Source organism: Canis lupus, chromosome 9 (genome assembly GCF_003254725.2).
Source record: "Canis lupus dingo isolate Sandy chromosome 9, ASM325472v2, whole genome shotgun sequence".
NCBI lineage: Eukaryota > Metazoa > Chordata > Mammalia > Carnivora > Canidae > Canis > Canis lupus.
In genome coordinates this window covers 144,079-157,901 of record NC_064251.1, presented here as the reverse complement: position 1 = coordinate 157,901, position 13,823 = coordinate 144,079, and the positions used below count along the sequence as shown (strand labels likewise).

At 51.0% G+C, this 13,823-nt stretch overlaps 1 protein-coding gene across 14 annotated transcripts in view; it reads right to left on the bottom strand.

Moving 5' to 3' along the window:
- Positions 1-12,307, bottom strand: part of B3GNTL1 (UDP-GlcNAc:betaGal beta-1,3-N-acetylglucosaminyltransferase like 1) — a 50,139-nt gene extending 37,832 nt beyond the window's left edge. For 6 of the 14 annotated variants that reach the window (XM_035721396.2, XM_035721397.2, XM_049113797.1 and 3 more), the window contains exons 1-3: positions 12,211-12,307; positions 9,950-10,066; positions 9,770-9,869 (exon numbers count right to left, since the gene is read on the bottom strand). In XM_035721396.2, coding sequence (XP_035577289.2) covers positions 9,770-9,869; positions 9,950-10,066; positions 12,211-12,249 — 256 coding nt within the window. In that variant the 5' untranslated portion in view covers positions 12,250-12,307. Of the gene's footprint in view, positions 1-160; positions 289-9,769; positions 9,870-9,949; positions 10,067-12,210 lie in introns of those variants that run through there. The other 8 variants (XM_049113805.1, XM_049113806.1, XM_049113798.1 and 5 more) reach the window with 7 other exon arrangements.
- Between the last annotated feature and the right edge of the window lie 1,516 nt (positions 12,308-13,823).

Below are 13,823 nucleotides of genomic sequence, written 5' to 3'. Positions count from 1 at the left end.
GCCCGAGCAGACGCTGGCGGGAACGCTCTTTGCAAAGTGTGCGTGGCTCCAAGCCGAGATGCGGCCGCCAGTGGCACCTGCACACGTGTCCCGGGGCCGCCACGCCTGCACACGGCCCATGACCTCGCGGCCCCGCGAGCAGCAGGCCCCCCACACCCACCGAGGTGTGACCGGCCCGGCGCTGCCGCAGGGGGGACGGATGCGCGTGAACACTCTGGCCTGTGCACACGCGGGTGCTGTTCACGTGGCTCCACGCAGCGCCTTCACCCGGAGCCAGGCGGCCGCCTCGGGAGGGGCCAGGCCGCGGGCAGGGGCCTCGGGCGGGCGACGGCCCTCGCGGGCGCTGGGGACATGCTGTGCTCAGCTTGAGAAAACACCCGGGACGGTGGGTGAGTGCACTTGCCGTGTGGGCCTCATGTTGCAACAAATGTCTAGAACACTCTCCGCCTTCCAAGAGGGTACAAGTGAGTCGGAAAACGTTAGATGACGACCTCCGGCTACGCGCCCGACGGAAGGGGCTGGAACAAGCCAGGAGGCCCGCGGGGACGGGGGTGAGCGGCCCGGGCGCGCCAAGGGGCCTCCAGGCTCAGGGCCTGCGGGGCACACACCCGCCCGGGACGCGGCCAGCACCGGCCCGTCACCCATCCGGCCCGTCACCCATCCGCGGCCATGGCCACAAGGCACACGCGGCCCCCTGGGCTCGCGCTCCACTCCCCGAAGGACGTCCCGCGGGGGCCACAGCCATAGCCACACCCCAGTTTTCCAGCCCTGGGGCAGGGAGGGAAGGCAGCGCCACAGCCAGCAGCTCCGAGCAGACTCGGGTGCTAGCCAGTCCCACAGGCCAGAGCAGGAGGGACACGCCAGTGCCAGGTCGCCCAGGCCATGACCCAGCGCCTCAGCCAGGCAGGCTGTCTTCACTCAAGGTAGCGGCTCAGCGGAGTGGCCCGGATCTCCAGGACCCACAGGTGTATCACGCAGGGAAGGTTCGGGGGGCCGGGGGGTGATTAGCAGCCGCCAGACACAGCTGTGGTGAAGCCTCAGGACCTCACAGGACGTCGCCCGAAGAGCTGCATGCGGGCAACACAACGGGAAGAGACGGTCCACAGTCACATTTAAATTAGCAGAGGTTAGGGGTCCCCCGGGGGCTCAGCGGTAGAGCATCTGCCTTTGGCCCAGGACGTGACCCCAGGTTCCCGGGACCGAGTCCCACATCGGGGCCCCCACAGGGGCCTGCCTCTCCCTCTGCCTGGGTCTCTGCCTCTCTCTCTCTCTCTCTCTCTCTCTCTCATGAATAAATAAAATCTTTATAAAAAATAAAATCAACTGGCAGGAGTTCTGTTTAAAAAGCTGCTTAGTGGAGTCAGGTTTCAGAACAGGAAAGATGGAAGCAGAACTTGGATGATGAGGGAAAACGCGCCTCACTAAGAAGCTGGAAGGTCCTCGCGACGAGGTATGTTTGGCAAAGACAAGGAATTTGCTTTAATATCACTGCCTCGGAGAAAGTCAAATGTTTGCACCAGGGCCTGATGTCTGGGAGGCCGTCCCTTCGTGATGGAGCCAGTTGTCATGGTCACAGCGGGAAACACGCCGCCGTCCTCACTCTTGGAGAGAAGAGGGCGGAATTGCGGTGTTTCATTTAGCAACTCACCGCGTCTTTAAGAAACGTTTTGCTCTGTTATGTTATTTCGTATCATAATATAACAGTAAATGAGTCTTAATCCAATTTAAATAATTCAGCACTCCTGAAAAAGGAAGCACCGGGGATTTCTGTTATCCAATAGTTGACATAACTTCTACTTCAGAAAATACCAGTGTAGGGAGATATGCTCGTTCAGATGTCTCACATCAACCCCATTCCATAATCATGATGCGGGGCCCCCCTGAATTCACCTTGCTGCCTTCAAAACGACAACACGATGGCTTCATTGCTTCACGCTATGACAACTCAATCTTCTCGTCATTGACAAAATACACATGAACGTGACATGAGTTACATCTAATCTATGGCAAGTATTTTATGGGGCTCCTGGGTGGCTCAGTGGGCTCAGGTCATGATCCTGGGGTCCTGGGGTCAAGCCCCAAGCTGGAGGCTTCCTGCTCAGCGGGGCATCTGCTTCTCCCTCTGCCCCTGCCTCCCCCGCTCAGGCACATGTGCACACACATGCTCTCTAATAAACAATAAAATAGGGGGTGCCTGGGTGCCTCAGCGATTGAGCGCCTGCCTGCACCCCAGGACATGATCCTGGGATTCTGGGAATGAGTCCTGCATCGGGCTCCCTGCAAGGAGCCTGCTTCTCCCTCTGCCTGTGTCTCTGCCTCTCTCTCTGTGTCTCTCTTGAATAAACAAAATATTAAAAAAAGACAAACAATAAAATAAAAAAATAAAATGGAGATTAGATAAGCCAAGACACACCAGTCACCAAAATGCCTTCAACTTCCTTCATCAACTATGGAAGAGGCAAAATATCTTAATTAAACAATATTTTAAAACAATCTTCAAGCTAGTTTCAGAAACCATGATTTGTTGGCACATATCTCAGAAACAAGTTGAAATAGATGTTCTACAATAACCGATTTCTTTAAAGTTTTCTATTTCAAACAATGAAAACAAAAAATAACTTGGGGAAAAAAAGTCTTCCAGATGCATGAGATAATGGTGCAGATGAGGATGACAGGAATAGGGCAGCTCCTGAGTGGCTCCAGCAGCTAAGCCTTCTCAACAAAGGCCATGAGCACCTGCTGCCCGCAAAGGAAACAGGCCCAGAGAGGTGGGGGGGGGGGGGGGGTTGGAAGTGACACCAGGAGAGCCACCCGACCACCAAAACTGGCAGACAAGTGCAGAGAGAAAACAGGATGGGAAGGGGCTTTGAGGGCAAGCAGCATCTGAGAAGTGAACGTCTCTCCCACTCATACCTCTCCCGACCCTACCCCATACCTTGACCCACCCCCTGCCCACCCTTGAAATGAGGAGACCTACAGGATTCCCTGAAGTCCAAAGCCACAAGGGCGTGAGGCTGACACCACACCACTCCTGAGGTCATTTTATTTTATTTTATTTTTCTGAGGTCATTTTAAAGCAGATTCTCAGCTGCAAATGCAACCCAGCATAGAAAGCATCCACAATCCCAGTGCAGACACTGCATGCAAACCAGTTACTCGAGACTATCTTAGAGGGGACTCACGCTCTGGCACCAGGGCTCCCAAAGCTTCACAGGCACTGCTAATGTGCAACCGAAGTTGAGGTCTGCAATTTAGGGGACAGACTCGACCACCAGCTCCAGCCTCATCATCTAGCCTACCTCCTCCTCCAACTCAGCAGTATATGCACAAGTGCTAATTTCAAGTCTTACACAAAAACTTAAAAGTAAAGCTAAAGGAAGCCCAATATATCACAATTAAAGCTAAGAATACAAAGGTAATCATTCAGGATAAAAACAGAGGGTGCATGAAAGCACCTACACCTTGACCCAGCATTACAAAATTTTAAAACACAAAGAGAAAAATCTGAAACACGTTCAGAAAAGAAAACTTTGAAGAGCCAGACTCTAGAGGACACCAGAAGATAATGAGGCAACCCTTCAAAATTCTAAGGGAAACTGCTTTGAACCTAGAATTCTATACCCAGCCAAACTGTCAACTGAGCCTAAGTACAAAATGAAGACATTTTCAGACACTTAAAAACCCCAAATATTTTACCATCAACAGACCAGATACAGAAAACGTGCTTTAAGGAGTAGTCCAGCAACACAACGAGAAAACACATAAAGACTAAATAAAAGAAAAAGAAAAGGGGAAAACCCCAAAAAGTAGCAGGTGCGTAGACAGTAAAAGAGAATAAGGCATAGGTGTTTACAGGCCCCACAGATTCAGACACTTGGGAGCCCCCAAGCACAGCACAAGCCTCACCCACCACCTTGTGGTTGGCGGCGAGCAGTCACTCACTGGTGATGCTGCGAGTGCTGTTTCTACGAGATTTCAATTGCCAGAATCAATTTATTAGTAAAGCACATAAAACAAGTTACAGAACAGAGTTGAAGATCATGCACCCTGACAACATGATTCTATCATAACAAACCAAACCCTTGAGGGGGGAAATGAGAAGAGCAGCATGGGGCACTCCAGTGGCTAACCGCGTCCTCTTTCACAGTGAGTACTGACTGACACTGTGTGAATGAAGTCAAGTGAGAAGCAAAACACGCCGGTGCTTCTAAGGTGTGGGGCTTCTGAGTGTCACTGTAGACCCTTCTGTATGTGTGAATTTATTTTTATCACATGCTGGTATTCAAATATTTGTGATTAGCCAAAGCAGACATTTCTGAGAACAAGGTAAGTGCTTTTTTTCCCCATAATGTACACAGGCTGTAGGGCTAGTTTGTGCAGGAGGTTGAGACAAAGGTTGCGGAGCTGCTACACGCAATTACTGCTTGCAAAAACACTCTATCAGCAAGCCCAAGGCCATCTGCTCTTATTTCTAAGCTAGACACCAAAACAAGCACCAAAAAGCTACAGATCAATTTTCCATATGCCCATAGACACAAAAATCCTAAAGGAAACTAAATAATTGTACAAAAATACCATCAAGTCATTGCTGATAATTCTAACATTGTTCATTGTTACCAAAAAATACTAACATAATTGCTAAATGAAGCGTTAGGAGAAAAAAATATGCAATCACCTTAACAGATACCTAAGAGATATTTATTTTTTATATTTTATTTTTTTTTAAACTTATGGACTGCATAGAAGGCAGTATTTTATTTTTTATTTTTTTAATTTATTTATTTATGATAGTCACAGAGAGAGAGAGAGAGAGAGAGAGAGAGAGAGAGGCAGAGACGCAGGCAGAGGGAGAAGCAGGCTCCATGCACCGGGAGCCCGAGTGGGATTCGATCCCGGGTCTCCAGGATCGCGCCCTGGGCCAAAGGCAGGCGCTAAACCGCTGCGCCACCCAGGGATCCCGAGATATTTAATAAAAGTTTATACTGACCTCTCATTTTCTGAAGGCTAAGTTAGGAATCCCAAGTTAACTCAAGAAAAGTATCATCAGAAAGCAACAGTAAACAAACTTAACAATGAAACCCCAGGAACCTTCCCTAAGTCAGCAACAGTACAAGGATTCAGTAATATGATTCCACATTGTTCTTCTAGACTTCTTATCCCAATTAAAAAATATGAAAAGTAAAGTATAAATCAGAAAAAAAGAAGCAAAGCAATAACGTTTCTGCAGGGTCAGACTGCCTAATTACAAAATCAGAGATAACATAAGAAACTGAGTTGGGTACAATGGTGAACCAACAAACCGGGCATCCACCCACCTACTGACAGTAAGACAGTATGTAAGTTATGTATCTCAGGTCTATAACATGCAGAAATTCTTCACCTGGCAAAAAAAACACTTCAAATATGATGGAGAAATTAAGACATTGCTAGATAAACAAGTGCTGAGGGGGCTCTTCACCCGTAGGCCTGCCCTCACCAGAAACGCCGACAGGCATCCTTCAGGGTGTCACAGAAGCATATTAGACAGAACCTGAAACCATGCAAAGGAGTCAAAGACATTAATAAAGTTTAAAACATGGATAAACATAAAAGGCAGTATTGTTCTATTTTTACTTTGAATTTTTTCCTCTCTGACTTAAAAGACAAATACATTGGGCAATGATTATAAATCTATGTCAGTGGGTGCACGATATTGATGTAAACTGTGACAACATCAAGTGGGAATGGTGCTCTATATGCTACTGAAGCTAAATTAGTGTTAATTCAAACTAGGCTGTTATAAATTTAATACATTAATTGTAATCTCCCCAATAAGCACTAAGAAAATACCTTACAAGTACACACGATAGGAAATGAGAAGGGAATCACAATGGCACACTAGAAAGAAGTAATCACACACAAGAAAGCAGTAACAGAGGGCTATTGAACAAAACGATGTAAGGTGTACAGATGCACAACAAGGTGGTAAAAGGCCTTCTTTGTCACTAATTACTTTAAACGTAAATGGATTAAATGCTCCAATTAAAAGGTAAAGATTGGGAGAATGGATTTCAAAAACACACGGTCCATTTAAATGCTGTCTATAAGAGATTCACCTTAGGCACATCATCCAAAGGCACAGAGGAGTTAAAAGTGAAAGGATGGAAAAATATATTCCACTCAACTAATAACCCAAGAATACTGGATTGTCTGCCTAACAGATGCTCTATATGACAGTGGAATATCCTTAGACATATTCCTAGGAGATGCTTATATATTTTTGGAGACATATCCCTAGAGATAAGTGGAAATGAAAGCACAATACACCAAAATTTATGGGGTGCAATAAGAGCAGCGCTCAGAGAGAAATTTACAGCTATAAATGCCTATGTAACAGGGATCTCAAATCACTAACCTAACTTTATATGTTAAGAAGCTAAAAAAGAAGAGCTAAATACACAGCTAGCAAAGGAAGAAATTAATAAAAATCAGAGCAGAAATAAATGAAATTGAAAGCGAAAAAAAACAAACGAGAGAAATCAATGAAACCAAATGTTGGTCCTTTGAAAAGATCAATAAAATTGGCAACTTTCAGCTGGAAAAGAGAAAACTCAAAATTACTGAAATCCAAAGTGAAAGTGGGTGCCTTACTACTGACTTTAGCAAAAATTTAAGAGGGTTCTAAGAAAATACTACAAACTGTGTGCCAATCAATTAGATAACCTACAAAGGTTTTTGTCCTAAGGGACAAATTTGTATAAATATACAAACTACCAAACCTGATTCAAGAAGAAATAAAAAATATGAACAGACCTATAACAAATAAATAGACTGAATCAGTAATAAAAGGCTTCCAACAAAAGGGGCACCTGCGTGGCTCAGTTGGTGAAGCATCTGCCTTCAGCTCGGGTCATGATCTCGGGGTCCTGGGGTTGAGCCCCACGTTGGGCTCCCCGCTCAGGGGGGAGCCTGCCTCACCCTCTCCCTTGCTGCTCCTCCTACTCATGCTCTCCCTCCCTTCCCTCAAATAAATAAAACTTTTAAAACAAAACAAAACAAAACAAAAACCTTCCAATAAAGAAAAGGCCGGGACCAGATGATGTCACTGATGAATTCTACCAAACATATAGAGAATAACACCAATCGCTTCCACTCTTAAAAAACAAAACAAACAAACAAACAAAAAAAGAACACTTGTTCTATGAGGCCAGTATCACTCTGATACCACAGCCAAAGACATCACAGGAAAGGAAAACCATACACCAACATCTCTTACAGATATATATGCAGAAATCTCCACAACAGGCAAATCTGTACAGGAAACGTAGATTAGTGGTGGTGCAGGGCTGGCGGGAGCAGGGTATGGGGATCAGTGATGGCTACAGGACAGCAGGTGCCTGTCTGAAGTGATGAAAACATCCTCAGACTGACTGGGGGTGCGCAGTTCTGTGAATGCACTAAAAACCATCTGACTGTGTACTTTAGGTGAACTGTGTGTGGCATATGAATAAACCCGTTATAAAAAATATTTGATTAATTCAAAGGAAGGCAGAAAAGGAAGAAAACGGGAAACAAAGAAATGGAAGTAGTATAGAACCAATAGCAAGAAAATAGACTCAAACCTAAGATATCAATAATCACACTAAGTGTAACTAATGTAAATAAACGTTAAAAGGTGAAAATCGTCAGATTGGATTTGCTGTTTATGAGAATCTACAGGGAGGTGCACTTCAACAAATGTTCAGAGAAGGAAAACCTATATTATGTTAATACTAGTCAAAAACAAGGCAATTAAATTAATATCTAAATGTAGATTTCAGAGCAAAGAAAATTAGCAAGATCAAGAGGCGTATTTCATGATGATGAAGGGTCAATTCTTCATAACAACCCTAAAAGTTAACAGTTTCAAAATACTGTTAACCCAAATTGACAAAACTCCAGAGACGGACAGCAAAGTGTACAGAGTTGGAGACTTCAATGCCCCTTCTCAGTAACTGACAGGACACCTCAGCAAGACTCCAGTAGATTTAAATGACCGACCTCAGCTTGACTTGATTCAATTTACAACACCTTCAGCTACACAACCTTCTCAAGTGCACACAGAACATCTGCAAGGACAGCCACACGGTCACGCCAAACCATGTTCTCTTACTACGGAGGAGTTCCATGAGAAATCAGTAACAAAAAATTACTGGAAAACCTCTCAAATATTTGGAAACCAAGCAACATACTTCTAAATAACCCATAAATCAAAAAACTCAAAAGAAAATTAGGTGTTTTGAAACTGAACAAAAATGAAAAGAACGTATTGATGTTGCTAAAGCATTAAGAGGAGAATTTATATCATAAAATGCCTATAGAAGGTGTCAAATCAATGACTTCAACTTCCACTTTAAAAATTAGGGAAAAAAAGGGGGGTGCCTGGCTGGCTCAGTCCCCTGAGGCTGGGCAGATTCACTTGGTTTTAGCTCAGGTCCTGAGCTCAGGTGCTTGGGGCTCTGCTGGGGTGGGGAGTCCCCCTGACTCTCTATCCTCCGCCCCTCCCCCCTGCTCCTACCCCACCCCCACTCCAGGGCACTCACTCAAGTCTGCTGTCCCTCCCTCTAAAATAAATAAATAATTTTTTTAAAATTAGGAAAAGAACACTTTAAGCCAAAAGCAAGCAGAAAAAAGCAAATACTGATCAGAGTGGAAACAGAAAACAGGCAAAACAGATGAAAGAAAATACAGAAAAGTAGCAAAATTAAAAGCTAGTTCTTTAAGGTTTTCAAAACACTGGGCACAAACAAATCTAATGTCACAAGAAAAGAGTTTTAAGTAGAGGTGACCAATAATATGATCAATCACACTAAAAATAAAAACACCCCACAGCTTTTTGTTAAGCTGAGCAAGTATGAAGTATGTGTGGTGGTCTCATACAAACCTTCACCAAAGAATAAGAAATTTAGGTGCACTGGGTTCTTAATACATGATAAATTTATTATTCGGAATACTTTACACCAGGATTCGAATATGAAATAATTAGGAAAGTTAATAAAAGAAAAGCTTATGAAAAGCACAGTCAGGGGCCCAACAGGGGCGCTGGGTGCCCAGCACCGTTACCACTTACAGACCCCATAGGGAGAAAGACTCTTCACAGGTGGTAACTACTTTAGCAACCAGGTCCAGGACGGAAGGTTTTCTGCTGCCCCGGCAACAGCCCAGCCAATAGGAGACAGCCATGGCTCAGCCAATGGGAGGCAGCCACGGCCCAGCCAATAGGAGACAGCCACAGCCCAGCCAATGGGAAGACACTATACATCCAGCTCCCGGTTTACTCCAATGGTTTTTCTGTTTACAAGAGCCCCGCCCACCCCCTCCTATAAGAAGAGGCTCCTCTGGGATCCCTGGGTGGCGCAGCAGTTTGGCGCCTGCCTTTGGCCCAGGGCACGATCCTGGAGACCCGGGATCGAATCCCAAGTCGGGCTCCCGGTGCATGGAGCCTGCTTCTCCCTCGGCCTGTGTCTCTGCCCCTCTCTCTCTCTCTCTCTCTCTCTCTCTCTCTCTCTGTGTGTGTGACTATCATAAATAAAAATTAAAAAAAAAAAAAAAAAAAGAGGCTCCTCTGCTTGCTGCCCTGCCTGTGGTTGGGGCGGAGCCTGCACGTCCCTGGGGGAGGGAGGTCCTCCGCTGACCCCCGAGCCCCCTCCCCAGGTGGCGGAACGGCTGGCGGGGCTCAGTGTGTGTAAGGACAGGAGTCCTAAGAAGCCACCCCACAGGGCCGGATAGTAAAGCAAACAGGGTCACTGACCTCCGCGCGGATAAGGAGACTCGTGCCCGCCAATGACCACGGGGATGCCAGAACCTTCCAGCTTCGCCTTCCACTCCTCCAGGATCCTCAAAGACTGGTCCTGAAAGCAGGAGGACATGGGCGGCTCGGGAGCCTTCCCTGCGCACAGATGGGGCTCCCGCGGGCGGAGTCCGCACCTACCTTACTGGCATCGTTGAAAACCGACAGCTCCATGGGGCCTGCGAAGTCCTGCTGCAGAACCGACCTCAGGCACTCGTGCAGCCAGCGCTCGGCGTTGTGCACCGGGAGGATGATGGACTGCAACCCCGAGCGAGCCGGTCGGCGCAGCACGGGCCGGAGCTCGTGACGGTGCCTGTGCCGGTGCCCAGACTTTCTAACTCGTCACCGGCACGCACCAGCACCGTGCATCAGCACCGAGCACCCAGCACCCCGCACCAGCACCCACCCTGTGCACCAGTACCAGCATGCACACCAGCACCGAGCACAGCGCACCAGCACGCACACCAGCACCTTGCACCAGCAAGCGTACGAGTACCTCTCACGAGTACCAGCATGCACAGCAGCACCGACACCACGCACCAACACGCGCACCAGCACCGAGCACTGCGCACCAGCAAGCCCACAAATACCACTCACCAGCACCAGCACCGAGCATAGCACACCAGCACCAGACCATGCACCAGCACTGACACTGCACACCAGCACCTCGCACCAACACTGTGCACCAACACCGTGCACCAGCACCCGCCCTGTGCAATGGGCACCCGCACCAGCATCCGCACCGTTCACCGGGACCACGCCAGCACCGAGCACCAGCACCGAGCTCGGAGGCCAGGGTCACAGGCGGCCCAGAGTAAGGCTTCCAGGGAAACACTGCTCCCCAGACAGAAGGTGCCCGTTCCTTCCCGCCAGGCTCTTAGCGTTCTTTTACTCCGTAAGATTTATGCTGTCTTAGATTGCCCTGAGCTGGTCTTTTGGATGTTTTTGAAAAGGAAACAAAAATCTGAAAGGCACCCAAGTCTTTCCCAATTCAATGGCAAATTCATGTGTTTTCTAATCACTGGTCGGAAACATCATTTTGGTTGAAACAAGCATCTCTTCTCCAGCCCACTCATGAAAAGAACCTGTTGGCCTTTTCTCAGTGGAGTAAGCATTTTCCGAAGCCATGATGCTAGAGAAGCTGCAACAAAGAAGTCTTGAGGTCCCTGGACACCCGCTTTAACAGAAATGGGTGGGTGCTGGGGACATGGGGGCCTCTGTCCTTCTGCTCTACTTAGCTTAGGACAGTTTGGCACGTCCTCTCCTACAGCAGATGAAACAAAAACGCCCAAAGTGTATGGAGTAAAACCAGAGGAACCGACTGCCACCAAAGAACAGAAGACAGGAACCGCCTTAACTTTGCATGTTAGCACGTGAAGCGAGTACAGGGTGCCCAGAGTTAGAGACTCGTGTCCCCCAGCCTGGAGTGTATACCCCACTGAGAAGGGGAGCCATTCCTGAACGGGACACGGAGACTCGGGCCGTCCAGGCTCGCACAGCTCACGGGCACACACCTACGGACGTGTGCACATGGGTGTTCGACATCCACACAGCAAACAGCTCGATAAAAACACCAGCTCCGAAGATGGCTTAGAAAAACCCGTGGACCGAGCACAGTCCCGTCAAGTTCTTTACTCTGAGGATCTGACTGAACAGTGATAACCCTTCTGGAATTCATCTTTCCAAAAAAGTGGTCACCTAATTTACTTACAGACCTATTTTTAGAGGAAACATGATTCTTTAAAGAAAACAGGAAAGAACATTTTTACTGTTCTCAAGATCTACAACACAAAACCTAATGTGAATTCCCGTCCAGGGTGGACCCTGATTAAATTCCTGGGCTGCAGGTTGCTTGGGGGCGAAGACCCTCCCAGGTGAGCCCCCGGGGAGTGCACCCTGGGGAATGCAGCCCTGAGGGGAGAGGGAGGAGGGCTGGAGGGAGGAGGGCAGAGGAAGGATGGAAGAAGGGGGGCTGAAGGAAGGAGGGCTGGAGGGTGGAGGGAGGAGGGCTGGAGGAAGGAGGGAGGAAGAACAGGGAGGAGGGCTGGAGGGAAGAGGGCTAGAGGGAGGAGGGCTGGGGGAAGAGGATTGGAGGGAGGAGGGCTGGAGGGTGGAGGGAGGAGGATGGAGGGTTGGAGGAAGGAGGGCTGGAGGGAGGAGCGAGAGGGTGAAGGGAATTGGACTAGAGGGAGGAGGGCAGAGGGAGGAGGGAGGAGGGAAGAGGATGGAGGGAGGAAGTCTAGAGGGCAGAGGGCGGGGCTGAAGGGGGAGGAAGAGGGCAAGAGGGCTGGAGGGAGGAGAGGAGGGGGGAGAGAAAGAGAGCCGGGGGGAGGAGGGCTGGAGGATGGAGGGGGGGAGGGGGGAGGGAGGGGGCGGCCCCGCGCCCTCGGCCCGGCACCTACCACGTGGGGCGCGGCGGCGGGGTCCCCCCGGGGCCGCATGACCGCTCGCTCCTCCGGCCGCCCCTCCCCCCCGGGCTACTGCGCGTGCGGCTCGCGGGGCGGCCCGAAGCCGGCGCGTCCCATTGGCTCGCGGAGCCGTCGGTCGCCGGGTGGAGGGGCGCGGCCTGGGCGGCCGGAAGCCCGGGGAGGGGGGAGGGGGGAGGGGGCGCCCCGGAGCCCCGCCCCCGCCCCGCCCCCGCCCCCCACGGCCGCCCGCTGCTCTGCCCCGCGGGCCTCCGGGGCGTGACCTGCGGCCGTGACCCCCGCGGTCCTCCCAACACGCGAGCCCGTGACCCGCTTTACAGCAGTCCTGCCCGAATCGAAGATCAAATGCAAACCGTTCGATACATTGTATCTGCTTTAGATTTTTCTTTTCTTTCTTTTTAAAGATTGTATTTATTTATTCCTGAGAGACCCAGAGAGAGAGGGAGAGAGCCAGGCCGAGGGAGAAGCAGGCCCCACGCAGGGAGCCCGACGCGGGACTCGATCCCCGGACCCCGGGACCCCGGGTCACGCCCTGCACACACACACACCCCCCCCCCCCCCCCCCGCGCGCCCCTTGGGTTTTTGAAGCATCACTTCAAGTGTGACCTCTGCGGACCCTGTGTCAGCACTTGCCAAGCCTGTCGCCGGGCGAAGCTCCTGGGCCCCATGAGCGGTGCCGCGCTCCGGCCGTGGGATCGGGGCAGCCTGGGGGGTCACTGCCGGCCCCGGTGCTCCCCAGCTCGGCCCGTTGGACGCAGTTTGCTCTCCGCCAGCTGAGCACCCTGAGCCGCCAGCGCCCCCGCAGCCTTGGGGCCCCGCACCTCCTCGCAAGCGGCAGGAGCAAGAGGCGAGGGGCCCACGCGGTGCCTGCGCCCCCACGCCCGCGGGGTCAGAACGGGCCTTGGCTGCCCTGCCTCGCTTCCTGTTCGCGTCTTGCTGCCAGAAATTTGCTTTTCACCGCCTTTTCCCTGATAACAGTTGGCTGTCGCCTGCCTTTTGCAAACATGCCGAGCGCCAAGTGGCACTGGAGGAAGGCCGAGCAGAGGCTGCGTGAGCCCCAAGTCCGGGGACCGGGGGGCACTGGGGGCACTGGAGCTGGGCCGAGGGAAGCTGGCTCTCCGGGTGACCCCTCCACGCAGCCGCCGCGTGTGCCGACGAGCCGGTGCTGGCTGCGTTCCTAGGCCTGGTGCCGGTTCACATGTGGACACAGCCCGGCAGCCCCGCGAGGCGCTGCCGTGGGGACAGACGCGGAGAGGCCCGGGCGCTGGGCCGCAGCTCGCAGGGAGCCTGCCCCGAGGGCGGCGGGGGTGGCCGGGAGCCCCAGGTGTCCAGCCGGATGGAAGGCCTGCGCTCAGCCTGCGGGACGCGGCAGCCAGGCGGCCCAGGGCCCAGCCGTGGGACGTGTTCGCGGGAGCAGCCAGCCGCCGGCCCAAGCGTGGCGAGGGCTGTACAGGCTCTTCCACGTTGTTCGCACCCGGGGCCTCACTGGGCCGGCCTGACAGCTCATCCGGGGGGGCGGCCAGGTGACATTTTAAGGTCCTACAGGACCTAGACCTGGTGGGACATGATCACATCAACTCCACGGCAGC